Source organism: Callionymus lyra, chromosome 11, assembly GCF_982586985.1.
Source record: "Callionymus lyra chromosome 11, fCalLyr1.hap1.1, whole genome shotgun sequence".
NCBI lineage: Eukaryota > Metazoa > Chordata > Actinopteri > Syngnathiformes > Callionymidae > Callionymus > Callionymus lyra.
In genome coordinates, this window is record NC_141828.1 from 22958349 (window position 1) to 22975303 (window position 16955).

General features: G+C 36.8%; 2 protein-coding genes across 2 annotated transcripts; one reads left to right on the forward strand and one right to left on the reverse strand.

Annotated features, from left to right (window-relative positions):
* Window positions 1–1175: 1175 nt before the first annotated feature.
* On the forward strand, window positions 1176–7485 carry agt (angiotensinogen). Its single transcript, XM_087802667.1, has 7 exons — window positions 1176–1350; window positions 3916–4354; window positions 4423–4789; window positions 6175–6299; window positions 6373–6521; window positions 6800–6956; window positions 7021–7485. The coding sequence occupies exons 2-7, from the start codon at window positions 3953–3955 to the stop codon at window positions 7195–7197; spliced, it is 1377 nt and encodes a 458-aa protein (XP_087658793.1). The 5' UTR covers window positions 1176–1350; window positions 3916–3952; the 3' UTR covers window positions 7198–7485.
* Window positions 7486–8568: 1083 nt separating this feature from the next.
* Window positions 8569–16721, reverse strand: cog2 (component of oligomeric golgi complex 2). The gene is made up of 18 exons (XM_087802662.1): window positions 16580–16721; window positions 15264–15425; window positions 14922–14987; window positions 14762–14842; window positions 14560–14663; window positions 14208–14316; window positions 13606–13785; window positions 13423–13547; window positions 12545–12671; window positions 12325–12464; window positions 11586–11647; window positions 11349–11500; window positions 10887–11072; window positions 10693–10765; window positions 10454–10596; window positions 9660–9799; window positions 9384–9567; window positions 8569–8988 (listed from the first exon to the last, which is right to left on the reverse strand). The coding sequence occupies exons 1-18, from the start codon at window positions 16634–16636 to the stop codon at window positions 8890–8892; spliced, it is 2190 nt and encodes a 729-aa protein (XP_087658788.1). The 5' UTR covers window positions 16637–16721; the 3' UTR covers window positions 8569–8889.
* Between the last annotated feature and the right edge of the window lie 234 nt (window positions 16722–16955).

Below are 16955 nucleotides of genomic sequence, written 5' to 3' on the forward strand. Positions count from 1 at the left end.
TACAGTCTGTGATTGTGATTTCTGAATATTTTTAACTTCTTTATTCAGATAATGTGTGATGACAATCATGTGTGGGAACATCTCTGTTGAATCAACATTTTACAATGGGATTAATCAAACCAGTTTAGCAGCAAATACAATGATTCTGATTGATAGATGAAATAATCTCATAACATCATTTAATCCCGGCAAGACCAAAGTGGATTCTCAAGTTTACAATTCTAATATAATATGTGATTTGAGTATTTATTCATGATGCTTTCATATTTGTTTCCTGAAAATGTTTGTTGGTTCTTGTCTTAAAGTGATTTGAAACATGCGAGTGAGTCAGGAAAGTTTGTTTTTTACATAACAAGACCTTTAGTAAAATTGTTTTAATGTTTTAAATGACAATAAAAAAAAAAGGAATTTAACATCTACAATTTTGATTCCTTTTTAAATGACAATTTCCTTATGCTATGCTCACATATGATTTCATAATTATCTTTTTTAACTAACTAAATCATTAATTTTCTTCCACTAATTCCCTTATGGGGTTTGCGGGGGGGCCGGAGCCTATCCCAGCTTCTTAGGGCGAGACGGGGGACACCCTGGACAGGACGCCAGTCTTTCCCAGGGCACACAGAGACACACAACCATTTACACCTACAGAAATTTTGCAGTTCCAAATCAACCCCTGTATGTTTTGAACTGTTGGAGGAAACCGGAGTGCCCAGAGTACAAGCCTTATACAAAATAACAAACCTTTCTTTCTCATATCAAGCTGAGGACATTATTCTGTCATAAATTGATATATTTTAAATGTATTTTTGATCAAATGTGATGAACCAGCAGAGCCTATAGAATGAGGCTGCTTCTATGGTTAGTATTATCTGTTTCTGGAAAATAAAACATGTGTTTATCACTACGTAGAACTTTGTTTCGTTCATTCAATCAATGAGAAAATATTGACACAACATACTTCACGATTTCACAAGCAGCTGACGACAAGACTGTGCCCCTGAACAAGATTGAAGAATAAGTGAATCACTTTGAAGAACAGCCAACACAAACAAACCTACTGCTTCCCTCCGAGGTGGAGGTCGAGACCCACTATTTCCCCCTCCAGGATGTGCTTGCATCAACCTCCTAAAGTCAACACCGAGAGGGACATTGGGTGGTCTCTCCTCTCCGTCAGACCCATTTCTGGTCAGTACCAGTAATGAGTCACGACAGGACAACCCCTGAGTCAATGCTGGTCCGGGTTAATCAGTAACAGGGACAGGATCTCCGCTGATCCAGTTCAAAAAGAGGAGCAAAAGAGTCGGGACTTCATTTGGAAGCAGGAGCAGCAGCAACAACCTTCACACAGTAAGACATTTCCTTTATTTTACATAGCATTGATATTAATTTAAACCGTGTGGTTCAGACTCTATATGGTGAATGTTGAAGATTTCACCGTGAAATATGTGACACATAAACTTTAAAAAGTTGTTCGAATGGAGTCAATAACCCAGATAATGCTTGAACTAAACGGGTTCACCTTAAAAAGGTTTTATTGATTGGGGACCAAGGCCATGTCCTGTTGTACGTGTTCAAACACCCAGAAATCTTGTGTTTGTTCATCTCCTCTGAAAGTCCATCAGTCCAGATTACTGCAGAGATGATAAAGTCCCTTTGCACAACCTTGATGATCTCCTTCATCTAAACAGGGAAATGCACCTTTAACTGCAAGAAACTTTGACGAAGATCTTTCACATGCAAAGATGCGCTTCATTATTTAAGCAACCTCTGCGTCGCAGGCTAAAGCCTAAGTTCATTCAACGACCAGCCTGGGAAAAGGACACACAAAGAGCAATCAATCAATCACTGACATGCAGCTCTGAGCTCAACGTTCCTGCCAAAGACAACAAACCAGATCCAGCCAGATTTCTTAAAGCAACATAATAGAATTGTACTTCAGTCCATACAATTCTCAGAACTAGTCGCACACCTGCGTGTGTGTTATTAAGTGCTGACAAAAGAGTTTTATGAGCTGCTATTTTTAACTGTCACACAACCTGAACTAGGAACAGGAAAACATTTCAGCAGCAACTCTATTAGACATTGCAAAACAGGACATGACATTTTATGTGGCCTGCAAGAACTTAAACCATCTATTGCATACTAGTTTTACATTAAACCAGAAACTAGACTTACAGAAATACTTGTTGGTACCAAAAGAACTAAGCGTGTCTTGACTCAGTGGTCATAGAATACCTTTTTTCTAACTTATCTTCCTGTTTACATCCTCACATCATGCAATTTCTGTACTTGGATTCCAAATTTCCAGAAGAAAAAAAAACACAACGAATAATAACACTTAAGAGAACTATATGTTATATAAGTTTTCAAGTTCGTTATAGTTGTGTTTGTCAGTCATCATACCATAAACTATGGCTGCAAGATGGGACGAAAATGTTTAATGTACGTGAACAATATTGCCAATACTATCAAAACATACAAATAAAAACTATAAAACCAGAAGTTTACAATCAAAATAAGACAAACGGTTAAATAAATAATGTAGGTTTTCTTCCAAAAGTGACTTTAATTTGGTGCCCAACAGTGTTAGATATGGAGGTACTAAATTGTGACAAAAAAAATGCATCAAAATATATCTAATTTGAATTTAAAAAAAAGTCTTGTTCAGGTTTTTTTTTTCAATTGACATAGATTAAGTGCCAACTGATGCTGCACCAAAAGGAGCTGTCACAAAACGTATTAGCCAGGAGTTAATAAAAAACAAAGTGACAATAATAAAATTAAAATAATTGTAATAAATGTTAAGGAATAGTGCGGCAAAACGTCCACAAGATGGCATCAACGTTCAGTGAGTCCATTCGTCTCTGCCAGATACAAGATCCACCGATTAAAAACCCAAATGTGTTATTTTAACCAAAAATTCATCAGTAACACAAGCTCCAGACCACTAGAATGCATTATTCAGTTGAAATTGTATTCTTGTCAATAGTTTAACATGTATTAAATTGAATAATATTTCTACATGTTGTCGTTTGATACTTTGCTAATACAAAAATTTTGAATCCAATATCGTGCTAATTAAACAAGTTAAAGTGATGGTTCACCCAAAATTGAATTTTTTTCTACTCACACATGTTGACTAAGAGTTGGGATTATTTTATATATTAGTAATCTGTTCTTTTTATATTATAGACAAAAATGTATGTTCATGCTAATGTAGCGACTGAACTCAGTTGTCTTCGTCTTCATCTTCGTCCAAAAAGAAACTTAAAAACATTCAAATATCTCCATTCGGCTCGTCTGTAACGTCCATCTTGTATTGAAGCATCAACATGAGGAATTGTTCAGAAAATAATGAAACAATTCTATATTTTAAGCTTTTTTTTAAGAGAAAGCGTGAATGCTAACATGCTACACAGACAGAAAACTTGAGTGAGATTTTCCTTCTGCTACCAACAAGCTTCAAATATAGACTTATTTAAATTGATGTCATAACAATTCCTCATGTCGAGGCTTCAATACAAGATGGACGTTACAGACGAGTAGTATGGAGGTATTTGGATTTTTTAAGTGTCTTTTTGGACGAAGAAGAAGATGAAGACAACTGAGATCCAGTTGAACCAGTTGAATCGCACGGTGTATTATCACAATTGCAATTTGAACAATTGTGCATCTCGACCATAACCCTGTAAGTGACGATGACCAGGTGACAAAGTATTTTGGCTGTCATGTTTGAAATTATGTACACAAGCGATCCAAAATCTTTGTGCGTAACCAGCACTGCATAACCTATTTAGGTCAGTGGCTTTGGATCAATTTCACCTTTCAGTGTGGCTTCTACATATGACAAGCTAAGCTTCAAGAGAATGTTTGCAGGTATTACATGACATTGACTTTATTTTCCTTCAACAGAAGAATCATTTTGAGTTGTAGCTCCTTGACAGTAAAAATGCAAGCCTTGCATCTGCCGATGCTCCTCTGCTGCCTTCTCGCGGGAGGACATTGCAACCGCGTCTACGTGCATCCCTTCGCCCTCTTCGCCGCAGAGAACGTCAGCTGTGAGCCTCTGCACAGCCGAACCGACCTGAACTTGAAACACATCCCTGTCACGCCTCTGGACGTCGAGGTCCTGGCCGCCGACGGCAGAGACGCTCTGACACAGAACGGACAGAACATCACAGAGAGAGCTGCAGTGCTGGCTGAGCTGGTGAACTCTCTGGGCCTGAGGATGTACAAGGGTCTCAGCAGCAAGCAGAAGGGCATCAACACCGTCATCTCTCCCATCAACACGTATGGAGCTCTGGTCACCCTCTACCTGGGGACGTCCAAGGTGACCGCCAGACTGTTCCAGGTACATCTTTGTTTTTTCGCCAAAACAACACACACCACATACTAACGCAAACTCTCTTGACTTCCTAGCGTCTTCTGGGTCTTGGGAGCGACACGGACCGCGAGGACTGCGTGTCCCTGATGGACGGACACAAAGTTCTGAAGACCCTACAAAGCATCGTCTCCCAGGTGGACGACGGACCCAAGGATGAAATCACCACACAAGTCTGGGCGTTCGTCCGCCACAACACAACGTTATCTGAAGACTTTGTCAAAGGCACTCAAGACCTCTCGGACACGTCATTTGTCCGCGGAGTGGACTTTTCCCAGCACGAGGAGGCGGCCACGTTGGTGAACACTTTCATGGAAAAAACATCCGGTGGAAAGATAAAGGGCCTCTTCCAAAACATCAACGCCAACTCCAACATGCTCTTCGTTACTTCCTTCAACTTCCAAGGTTTGTTTTAATTCCTCTTCTACAACAAGTGCATCCCAGAATCTTTAAGATTTGGTAGACTGGAGCCTTCATTTAACAGCTTTTGAAACAAGTACATGATTTTGAGGAACGTGAAGTAAAAAAAAAAGGTTGAATTTACCCCAAAACAAAGAAAGGACCGAAGCAACCATGTTTTGCTTTTAAAATATTGTGTTGCAATTTAACAATTGTTCTTTTTCTTCACTGGACAACTGATGTACAGAATATTAGAACATATTTAATTAACTCATATGGAAGTAGATCAGTGCCATCGGAATATTAGAATAGTTGAATTCAACACCTTTCAATGTATTTTTGTATAGCATTTAATTATTTATTTGAAAAATAAATGTAATTATTTCTGTTTTTAAAAGTTACATTTCTTTTTAATTTACAAATTTATTCCAGTTATTTGAATATAAAAAAGTTGAATTGGTTTTTATTGAATAGTTCAATTCAAATTAAATTAGTAATTTGAATATTTTCAAAATTAATGTTTTTTTGTTTTATTTCAAAGATAAGGTTTGATATTCTGATTCAAATAATAGAAAATATTTTTCTAAATTCAATTTTTTTTGAGACAATACCAAAAATAGTGCCGAGCTACTTGATTGAACTTTTAGCCAATCAGGTGAGCCATAGAAGATCAGGTGCTTGGTACTTATACCAGCATTTTACATGGAATTTAAAAGACTTTGAACTTTAAAATATTACATTTAAAAGACAGCTAATTAAACAATATGGAATTAAAATGTTAATGATTAGTTACAATATAAAAACTATATGTTTAATATAAAATGCATTTATTTTGAAAATATTCAATTATTTAAAGTTAAATTATTAAAAATCAAAAAACGAATTCAATTATTCAAGGAAAATAAATTAAACCATTCAATATACAAATTATTTAAGTCAACTTTAAAATTAAAAAAAAGAAATTAAACGCTTTTTGGCCCTAATATATATTTACATAGGATACACCGTATAGCAAGTCAAGTATGTCTGATGTAAAATTTCAATTTTAAAGAATACAATTGAAGCAACACCTTGTCTGGATCATTCCAAATGATTTTGTGAGACATTGTGTCTTTATTTAACGCAAAATGGAATTTGATGATACGTTGAATGTTCTTTTTTGTTGAAGTAAAATTCATAACTTGTTTTGTTCTTTTTTCATTATTCAAATGCCAGTTACCATTGTAAGTAATAGAGCGTATATGTACTACATGTATACAATCTTCGGTTCTTTGGATTCTTTTTTTAATTTCACGATCAATCATTTCATTCTAATAATTTTGTCAACTGTTTTTTATATGCTCATTAAGTTGATGTTTTTTCATTCATCAACCTGCTGCGTGTGTTCTTAGGAAACTGGAGAACAACGTTCAAGCCTGAAAAAACCTCAGTAGCAGAGTTTCATGTGGATAAAAACACTACAGTCATGGTTCCAACGATGAACCGCATCGGCCAATTCCATTACCTGAATGACAAGGTGAATATCCACTGAGGTGGGAATGTACTGAGGCACAAAATACTCAATAGATATTCTCTGATGATTCGTAAAGATGTGGCGCTGCACTGTGGTCAAGCTGTCCTTGAGCAAAAGCTGCTACATGTTGCTGGTTCTGCCTCATGAAGGAGTCGACCTTCATCAGATTGAATCCAAGCTGCTCACTAACGTCATGTCGGGCTGGCACGAGAACCTTCAGGAAGGGTGAGATTGGCACTTGGTGAAAGCCTACAAATACCTTTTAAAACTATGAATAAGTATATTACAACCTTTAGTTTAACATACCATTATAAAACAATGTTGTATTCGAGGTTTGTTTGCTGGTCACTATAATAACATTATAACCTTTGTTGTCTTAAAATAATGTTTTGTTGAGCAGGTTAATTTAACGGCAAGTTTTAATGTAGCTCAATGCTATTGAGCTAATGGTGTTTTTTTCAATCAAACAAAAACCATGAATTAAATCCAACGTCTCTCTCCAGTTTGCTGTCACTATCTCTTCCCAAGTTCCCCGTCTCCTTTGAAAACGACCTGCGTCAGGTGTTGTCCAACATGGATCCAGAAGTGGAAGCCAAACTTTTGGGCTCAGAGTCCGAATACACCAAAATCGGCGACAACAAACCTTTCACCATAGATCAGGTAAATCACTGCAAACGCTAAATGTGTGCATGAATCACTGAGTGGAGCACCTTCTGTTTCTCAGGCGGTGAACGAGGTGTCGTTTGAGATGTCTGAGGAAGTACTGGAGCCTCTGGACGATGTACCCGTGGCTGGCGTTCCCATCAAGCTGTCGATCAACCGTCCATTTTTCTTTTCCGTCGTGAAGGAAGATTCCAATTCCATGCTTGTCCTGGGTAGAATCAGCAACCCTACACTTTAAAAGTTACATCTTGTATCTGTTTACTTGCCAAATTATGACCAAAAGTACTTAAATGAACTGAAGCACTTCGTTCATTTGTGCAGTATTCAAATGTTTCATCATTCTGTTTAAAAAGAAAAACTTTCAGTATTTATAAAAACATAATTGCTTTCATGTGTTAATTTCTTTTGTACAGCATTTCAGTAGAACAGGTGTGTTGATCTATAATATCATTGTATATTGTAACTAAGAGTTTATTTTTTGGTTTGGTAGTTTGTAATTACACAAATAAAACATGTTTTCAATAAATTGGTTCTTGTGTTGGTCTCTGGAATCTGCGTGTTAATCTGATTTCAAAGGGTCAGATTAAGAATCAGGAGAAATTTAAGGAAGTATATCAGTAGGATATTGAATGGTTCAATTTAACATTTTGTATTATGTGAATGTTGTCATTTGAATAAATTCATTTTTTTGGAATAAATTAATTCAATAATTCAAGTATCGAAAGGTTGAATTCGTTTTTTTAATTAATTGAATTTAAAAAAAAAGGCGAATATTTTCGAATTGAATTACATTTTCTTTTCCACATATAGTTTGATACTCTCGTTTCAATGACTAAAAATTAAATTTTCTAGGTTCAACATTTTTTAAATTCGTAGCATTTTAAATCTTAAATAAAGACATTTTGGTACTCTTTTGGTTTGCCTGGTTGCACTGATATAACAGCATTTTATTTATGCTTCAGATGTCATAATATTGAATTTAAAAGGTTGCAAATAAAAAAATACTGAATCTTGAAATTTTATTTTTGAATTATTGGAATATCAAACTGTATGTGTGAAAAATTCCTTCGTTTAAAAAGTATTGATTTCCATTATTTAAAAAATGAGTTAAATGTTACAATATTTGAAATGTTAAATTCAACGATTCATTATTCTGATGCCACTGATATACTTCATAAGAAATGCATCATAATTAATGAGAATATTCTACTATTAAAATGATACATTTCCCTTAAACCTGGGTTTATTTTGTTTTCCTCCAAAATTGGCAACTCTTGCTCTCCAAATATCTAACCTATCAAAGGTGTTTAGAGGAAGGAATGTACAAAAGCTCAAATTCCTAAAAGAAAGTGAACTACGGTAGAAAATTACAAGACTACATCATCAACTTTCACCTCTTTCTGGGATGGCTTTTGGATATCTGTCACTACATGCAGATCCTGCAGCTTTTATGGCACTTGTTGCAGCTGGAAAATATGAGCCAGATGTCCATAATTACAATAAGCATTATTCTTTAAACAATTCAATACAATTAAAGGTAAAGGCAGAATATAAAGGATTCATGTTTACTAAACAAAAACATGTAATAATTTTCTCATTTATCCAGATGTAAATAAAACCACACCTTCTTTTATTATTTCCAAATCCAGAAACAAATGATACAAGGAACTTCATCCCGACAACTTCTTGTATAGTGTAGAGTAAAACACCAACACCAGACCCATTTTCTTTGTTGACTTCATCTACAGTGCATCCAACATTTGATCCCCAACCTCTAGTCCCACCTTTCATCCATCTGGAAATCTAGAGACGGTTGATAGTAGTACTGCATCATTGTCCTACGTCATCCCTGATCAATGGACAGAAACACGTTTCCTTCCTTCACTCTTTTTATCCTAGTCAATGGTGTGAGTTGTGTGCTCACAAACGTCTACTGGGTGTGCTCGGCCAGCTCCCGGGCTTCTTTGACCAGCTCCAACAGGGTGGAGAAAATAGGAATGTCAGACGGTTGAAGGCCCATCTTCACGATCTGAGAGAAAAAAGTTCAAATTAACATTGAGAACATTTTTTTTAAAGGGCAACTAATGTTGAAACCCAACTCTCTTGAAGTTTGAACTAATTACTTTATAAAGTTAAAGAGAGGTTACGAGAGTTGAGTCCATTATGATGTAATAATGGATTCACTCCTCCTGTCAGCTGTAATCACGCCCCACTTTGTTTATACAACGAGTCCCTAGGAGGTGGAGACTTCAGGGATTGATAAATCCTGGTTACTCGACCAATCTAATATAAATATTTCAATGAAAAGAGAGTTTTTTACAAACAGACACATACTGATGAGTACAATAGAGGTACAACATCTATTTTAAACACTTAAATCTACACATAAGTCGCCCTTTGAACGAATCTGCATCTGCCGCCTACCTGTTCACCAAGGTACTCGACGTCTAACGCCAGCTGTAGACGAATCTTGGTGTCATCTGAGGGTCCACCGTTGTGTCCTGTTGTTGTAGTCATAGTTGCCCCCTTCCTTGCCTGTTTCAATCGCTTAAGACTCTCCTCCATCTTCCTCACCGAGCTCAGAACTTCTGCAATGTTCTCATAGTATCTACAGAAAAAAAGGAATAGGATTAGAAAAAAGACTTTGAGCAGTCTGAAGAAGCAACTAAGTTGGAAGGTTTGTGTGCAGATCGCTCTTACTTCTGTGTGCAGTCAGACAGTACGATGCGCAGCCACTCATGTGCAGTGGCTGGTGTTACTAGTCCTGTTGAGTCGATCACCAGTTGATGAAGTGGACGTAAAGCATTATCCATATACGCTGAGGCACGCACAGGTACTTCCTGACCAGAGAGAAGGAGGACAAGTGTTGAGGTTCCTTTCCATATTTCTAGGTGCATGAAGACAACTGGTCCATTGGAATATAAATTGTCTATAATTTCCACTTCATGGAATTCATTCAAAGCATAAATCATACATACAGGGTAACATCCAGCTCTTCTTTAAGTCCAGGACTAGGCCCACCCACTGAAAACACTGTTTTTTCTGGAGATTAAATCTAGTTTACCATAACCACACCCACTGTGCAGTGATTAGTCAGACATTGGCGTTTGTCACCGCACTTCATCAATCCGGGAAGTCTCCACCTCCAAGTGACTTGTTGTATGAACAAAGCGGGGTGTGATTACAGCTGGCTGGAGGAGTGAAGCCATTATTATGTCAAAATGGACTCCGCTCTTGTAACCTCTTGTTTGCCCAAATTCCAGACAGGGGAGAACTTTATAAAGTAATAATTTCAAAACATGGTCATGATGAGAGACTTACTGTATCTTGGAGAGAAAGACTTCAACATTTGAAACATGTGAGTGAGTCAGGAGAGTCACATTTGTTGCACTTTAAATTATCCAATACAATTCTTGTTCCCTTTTTTCTGGGCTTTTTGACAGCCCCTTACTACAATCATCAACATAATGTTTGGTCTAGACTGCAGCACAAACCTTGTTAGTCCTTCGGTAGAGTCGAGGAACCTCAGAGGCACTTTTGAGAAATCTGCAGCACCTCTCTGTGAGATGCTGGGTCATCTTTGTGTTAAGGGTCGGGATGTTACTTGATAGACAGGTCTTGGAGTCCACCAGAGCCTCTGACATGTGAAGAAGAGGTTAGTTAGTGCAAATTAATGTAAACAAATGAAAATAGGAAGATTTTATGTCGTTTTGAACTTTTTAAGTCTTCTTACCTTCTACAATAGCAAAGTTTTTAAATCCGATCACATCCAACCGTTGTCGGACCATTTCTAACATTTTTGGTGACTGTAAAAAAGAGACAACATTAATATTAAATCACAAAAGAAATATTGAAATGTATGTAAAGACATTATTTCATTAGAAAACCCAAAGAAAGGACACACAGACTGTCTTTCAAAGTGAGAACCTGTTCCTGTAGCTTCTGAATGTCTGCTGCGATAAACACAAGCTGCTTCGTGGAAATTGACGTAGGACTTCCACTCTCACTGCCCGTCTCCTCCATCGACGTTCTGCTGGAAGTGGACGACGCTGAGCTGGGAAGAGGCCGAGTTGGTTCTTTGGATGCTTCAGGTATTGGGCGTTTAGTCAACACCTGCAGGGAAAAATTGGCAAAGTTGACCAAATACTCCACTTAACTTTATTTATGTTTCAGTTGATAACAACATCAGTTGATACAAAGTGCTGTACAAGAACATAAACATATATTTTATAAAATAAGCACAGTTAAAAACACTAAGATAATACAATTCCAAATAAAACAAGTAAAAGGCACTAAGAACACATATGGAGTCTAATGCTGTCTTAAAAGCCAGGAAGGGTTTTTTAAGGCGAGATTTAAAAATACTATCGAGTCGACTTTTGGTTTTACCTCCTCAAGAAACTTGGCATATCGTGAGTAAAGCTGAAGAAAGAGTTTCCAAAAGCGATGAGCCAGGGGTGAGAGGTAAACCTCGTCTGACCAGCACCTCACTAAGCAGGACCACAACACCACCGTCACATGAAGGTGAAACGAACTGCCGGCTAAACATAAAGATAAAAAGTGTCAATTCTTCACCTTAAAATTCGAAACATTGTCTTACAATCACAAGAGTGGAACGACAAATACCTGGTGCTGCCATTAAGCAATTGTTTATGGCAATTTCCAAACTTCCTGCGATTTCCTTGTAGCTGAGAAACAGAAGGTCATCATTTGTTACATCTTGTGCGTCATCAATGACAATATTTGAATATGACAGCGAATGACAAACAAACACGGTGAACCTTGTAGGTTTGCATTGAAAAATTAGCACACAGGTCTGATCTTTATGTGCATTTGTGTGGGTGTGTTGTATTTACAGTACAATGTGTGCAATGGGTTTTTTTTTTTTAATAGTCATGGATTAGTAATCACAATCTCGCTAAAAAAGTATAAACCCTAGTACAACATATAAAACATGAAACATAATGTCTTAAAGTATTAATGTTATTTTTTAATTACAGAAGTAAATTAATACAAAAGGAAAAAGAGACAGAGTTTGAAAAACATTGTAAACATTCTACTGGTTTCATATATGAGCATTTATCTTAGTACGTGACAATATAAAGAAATATAAAGAAATAAATGGACCATACATCTGTGCCATCATGGTCTCTAAAATAACATTAATCTATGAATACATTCAACACGTCAAGTATAAAATGTAGGTCAACTTCTTATTGTTGCATTTGTATTTTTAGTTAATCTGTTTTGATCCTAGAAAGATAATCTTGGATTTACTATTGTACGATCACAGCCTCAATATAATCGGCTGCAGATTTCTCAGTACCATGGCACCATATGGATATTATATTGGAAAAATATGTACCGCAGTTGAAAGTACACCGGCAGGTTCCATTTGTTGTGGAAGCTGGTGTAGGATGGATGAACTCGAAGTCGCTTCACGCTGGCCTGGGAGCTGCACTGGCGTTCAAATTTCCTCACAAAGTCCATACTACCACTGTAACGCTTGGGGAAGAAGAAAACTAAACGTGAACAAACAATTCAAAGGTGCAGACCAGACAAAATGCATAACGAAGCACTCTTACCTCAAAGAAAATGTCAGCGTTCCCTGGATTGAAGAGATAAGACAGTCGTTCCTCTATTCCGTTGATTATCTCGGGCCAAACAGAATTTACCAGGAAATCATAGCCAGGTATGATGTCAGACTTGTCACTATGAGAGAAAAAACATTGTGAAATAATTAAATTGTACAGCACTGCAAATAAATCTAACCAGGGATGCACCAATCTGACTTTTATGGTTCTGACACTGATACCTGTCGACCGATCCACATCTGATACCAGTGTTAAAATATGTACTCTCTTGTCCTGCTGCGAGATAATACTAGTCGTGCTTTGAATAAAGAAAATAACTACATATGAAATTACAAACAGTGCGAGCTCTGTATGTGAAAACAAAACGTCAAAACAAAGTTTAAGCGCCATTGAACAAAAATGTCCAAGTCAAATAGCATATAATATACAATTTCTATTAAGAGGATATCAAATGTTTCCCCTCGCGGGACTAATAAGGGATTCTAAAAAAAAAAAAAAAAAATATTTACGGGAGAGCAGACAGTGCCGTGGTTCTGAAATAATTAACATTGCGACATGTGTCTCATTTTGAACCACTTTTAGGACTGTCCATCTAAACAAATGCAAGCACTATTTCTGTTATAGTTGACGCTTTTATACAATCAGTTGAAAGCTTCGCTTGTCTCAGATTAGCCAGCAAAATTAATGGCTTTTCTTGAACCGCTCAAATTCGTTGGCGTGATGCTTCTTTAGATGCTTAATGAAGCAAGTGTTGTTGAATCTTGTGGCGTGACTTTAATTACCTAGATCGTTCCACCAATCCGACCTGATCCTACTCTGAGAGGCCTGATCGGATCAGTGCATCCCTACATTCAACTTTTTTTTTCTACCTTGAGATGCCGCTTCCAGTCACTTCCTTAAGCAGTCTACAATGATGAGGAACAAACTCCAGCAACCTAGAATACATCGTCTGGAGGCCATTTGGCGTTGACTTGATCATCTCTGCCACTATAACCTGTCACAGAAGAAAATGTTACACCAAGAGTATTTATTGCGATTCAACAGTTCTTTACCTGATCCATATATGGCTTGACCAGCACTTGTCCCACTAGAGCCTCGGCATCCCGGGTCTTGTCAATGGTGGCATACGTCCTCAGGCAATGGCGCACGATGTCCATGTTGGAAGTCTGAAGACCTTCAATAAGAAGTCCCTCCAAGGACTGCTGCAGCATAGAAGTGATTCCAGCGATGCGCTAGGCAAAAGAAACAGGATTGTTTATATAAATAAAACATACCCAAGATTCATTTTGTTTTACAGTTGTTGAGATGAAGCTAACCAAAAATGTAAATCAGGAAAATTTCTATGTTACCTTCTTACAACTATTTCACTCATCTGGTGCTTTCTTTCCAAGACACAGCAAACTTAGCCCCACCAGTGTCAAGACCACATCGGGGACCACATCTCTAACCCCCCCCATCATTCATAAAACTCTGATGATAGGGTCTAACTGCCAAGGATATTTTGCTGCCTCATAACATTAAAACATTTTAAATGAAGCTGCACAGATTCCACTCTAATAGTTCAATCTACTGAACAGTGACTTGTCGAAGTAGTGTAGGGACATCAAATGACACATCAGAGATTTAATGCTTTTATCCAGTCTTTAACACTTACAGGTCGGACTTTGTCCAGGAGAGGCATGCCTTTGCTCTGTACTGCGTGGAACTGCAGCTGGTTGAATTCTGTAGCAATCCGTTCCAGTGTCTGACCTGCTAGCAAGGGGCTGTCAAGGGAATGAGACAAGATATAACTGAAGTCCGATCATTTCCCACAAATAATTCACTTATAGATAAACCTCAGAAATCACACAAGATATCATCAATATTTGGTAGATTTTAACATTAATAGATAATGGTGTCTACCGCTTTAGTAGTTACATGTTTTTCATACATTTATAAATATTTTTTAAATCATAAAAGGTGAAATCCTAAATAGTGACAAAATCAACCTATTTTTTGACACTCACCTGCTTATTTCCAGAGAGTTCGACTCCTTGGAGTTTTGCGAGTTCAGAATTTTCTCAATTTTTTCAACCGATCGAACAACCTGTATGAGCCTCAAGACGCAGACCTAATGGAAGAGATAGTGTTATTTTTGTATAATCTTTGCCATTAACAACGAAAAAAGGATACATTTGTACAAATTAATAAAACCTCTAGAGGTCCCACCTTTTTCTTTTGAACATCTTCCTGCTTAGACAATTGGTTGTCTATTGCCTGGATTACTTCACCAACACAAGATCGAAGGCTCTAAATTAGACAAAAGTAAAAATGATGAACAGATAATTTAATGATGTAATTTATAAGCGAATATAATTATAATGCTTACCATCACTTCCTCTCGCAATTGTCCAAGTGGCACAGACAGCTGATTGAGGGCTTTGTCCATTCCCACCTAAAAAAATCAGAAAATGGAAAATGAATAACATTTTTTTGACTGAGTAAGAGTGAAAATCAGGATTAAAATAAACAATACGTAAATGCAAATTACTATTATTAGACTTGTGGAAATAACCAGCAATATATACGTAAAATTCTCTTCACAAAATCCAATTTAATTGTTAAACATGTACAAAACAATAAGAACTGTTTTACATGTCCAACGTTTATTCTAGTATTAAACTTGAAATCAGATGAAACACCGAAATGGGAACAACATTGTAGAGCTCACCAGATTGGTGGAGAGATTAACAAAATCTGCGTAGTCCTTGTTAATGAGCTCCACCATTGCCGTTTTTAGCAACTTGTTGTAAAGCTCCAAGTCATCCTTCATCTCTTCCAGCTGGACTTGCTTACGGCATTCCGCCACAAACTGGTCCACATCAAAATCATCCTGTAAAAGATGTTTCAAATTAAGGAAAGGATTGAAGAAAAATCAGTTAAGTGACATCAAAATGTGACCATTACAGTAATGCAGTGGTCAATCAGCACGTTTCACGTTTGATCGCGCAATTTGAATAACGGCCGGACCCCTGTACTCCCTGTTCAACTGTATTTGTGTTGTTTTCGTCACAATAATGATGCGTAGAACACATGACCTGGTTTATTGAAAATATCTAAAATTTTCAGATTGATCAAGTAAACGCACATTTACCAAGTTTTCACTCAAAAGTCCCTCGCAAAACAAGCGAGTAAAATATTCCTTGGAATCCCTATTTTAATATAAGTTTGTACATTTATCTGCCAAATATCTTCTAAATTGATTGATTCACGCACTGATTTTCTCTGCCCACCAATTGCCTATTAAGAGTCCAACCAGCCATGTTTACTGACATATCCGTCACTTCCAATACTAATTTCATGAAATGAATCAATTCGAAATACACAGTTACTGTGCTTTATGTTTCTTTTACTATATATATAAACAATTTATGGAGTGTTTTTCCATCTGGGATATTAATTTGCATTTTCTATGAAGTCTTTTCAGATTTCATGTTAATTATTTTATTACAAATCATTAATATCATTATGGTTTCGGTTTCCTAGTTTAGCAAGCTTTCCAATAATACCAAGCTTTTAAAAAAAATAAGGCAAACATTAAGCATGTTATGACATTTTGAAAGTCGGATTTAACAAAAAGGTTACACCTAAAATATTAAACCCTGTTGACTTATGAAGGTTGACCAGAATTATTTTTAAATAATCCATAACTTTCTTAATATTTGTCACAGGTTAATAATACTTACATCACTGGAATCTTCTTTACAACACCTTTCTAATTATACTGGTTATTATCAATTCATCTTTAAAATTGTACACACATTACAGTAATATAACGAATGTTTTGTACGGAGGGCTACTGCCCATTGAATTGACGTTTTAACATCATTTATCATAATCCTGCTGTTCCGAATTAAAGAGACAGACCTTTCAGTTAGATTTGAGGTATGAAGAGCACAACGTGAACTGATATTAAAATATTATCACTTGTATTACAAGGCTATATCTCCCTGACACTGACACGACCATTCTTAATATTGTTGTTACCTTCATAAGAACATCCTTGTCGAAGCACAACGAATCTGGGCCCTTTGGTAAATTCATTTTGATGTATTTAACTGACAAACTGTATTAAACAAGGCAGTACATTCAGAAAGTTAGCAGTAGCACAAAACGGACTTCCGCAAACATGGCAAGAAGCGAAGAAGACGATTCATGAGCGAAGGAACGCGATGGCCTACAACGACACCGCGTGGCATTTTGACGGAACTGCAACGTCAACTGTACCTTGAGAGTCAGCTCAGTGATTAAAAATAATAATAATTTACTAATTATTTCGAACAACGAATTAAAAAGTAAGGACTGTCTTAAAATGCTTTCAATAAAGTGTATGTCTGAAATTTAGTCAATCATTTCCGAGGCG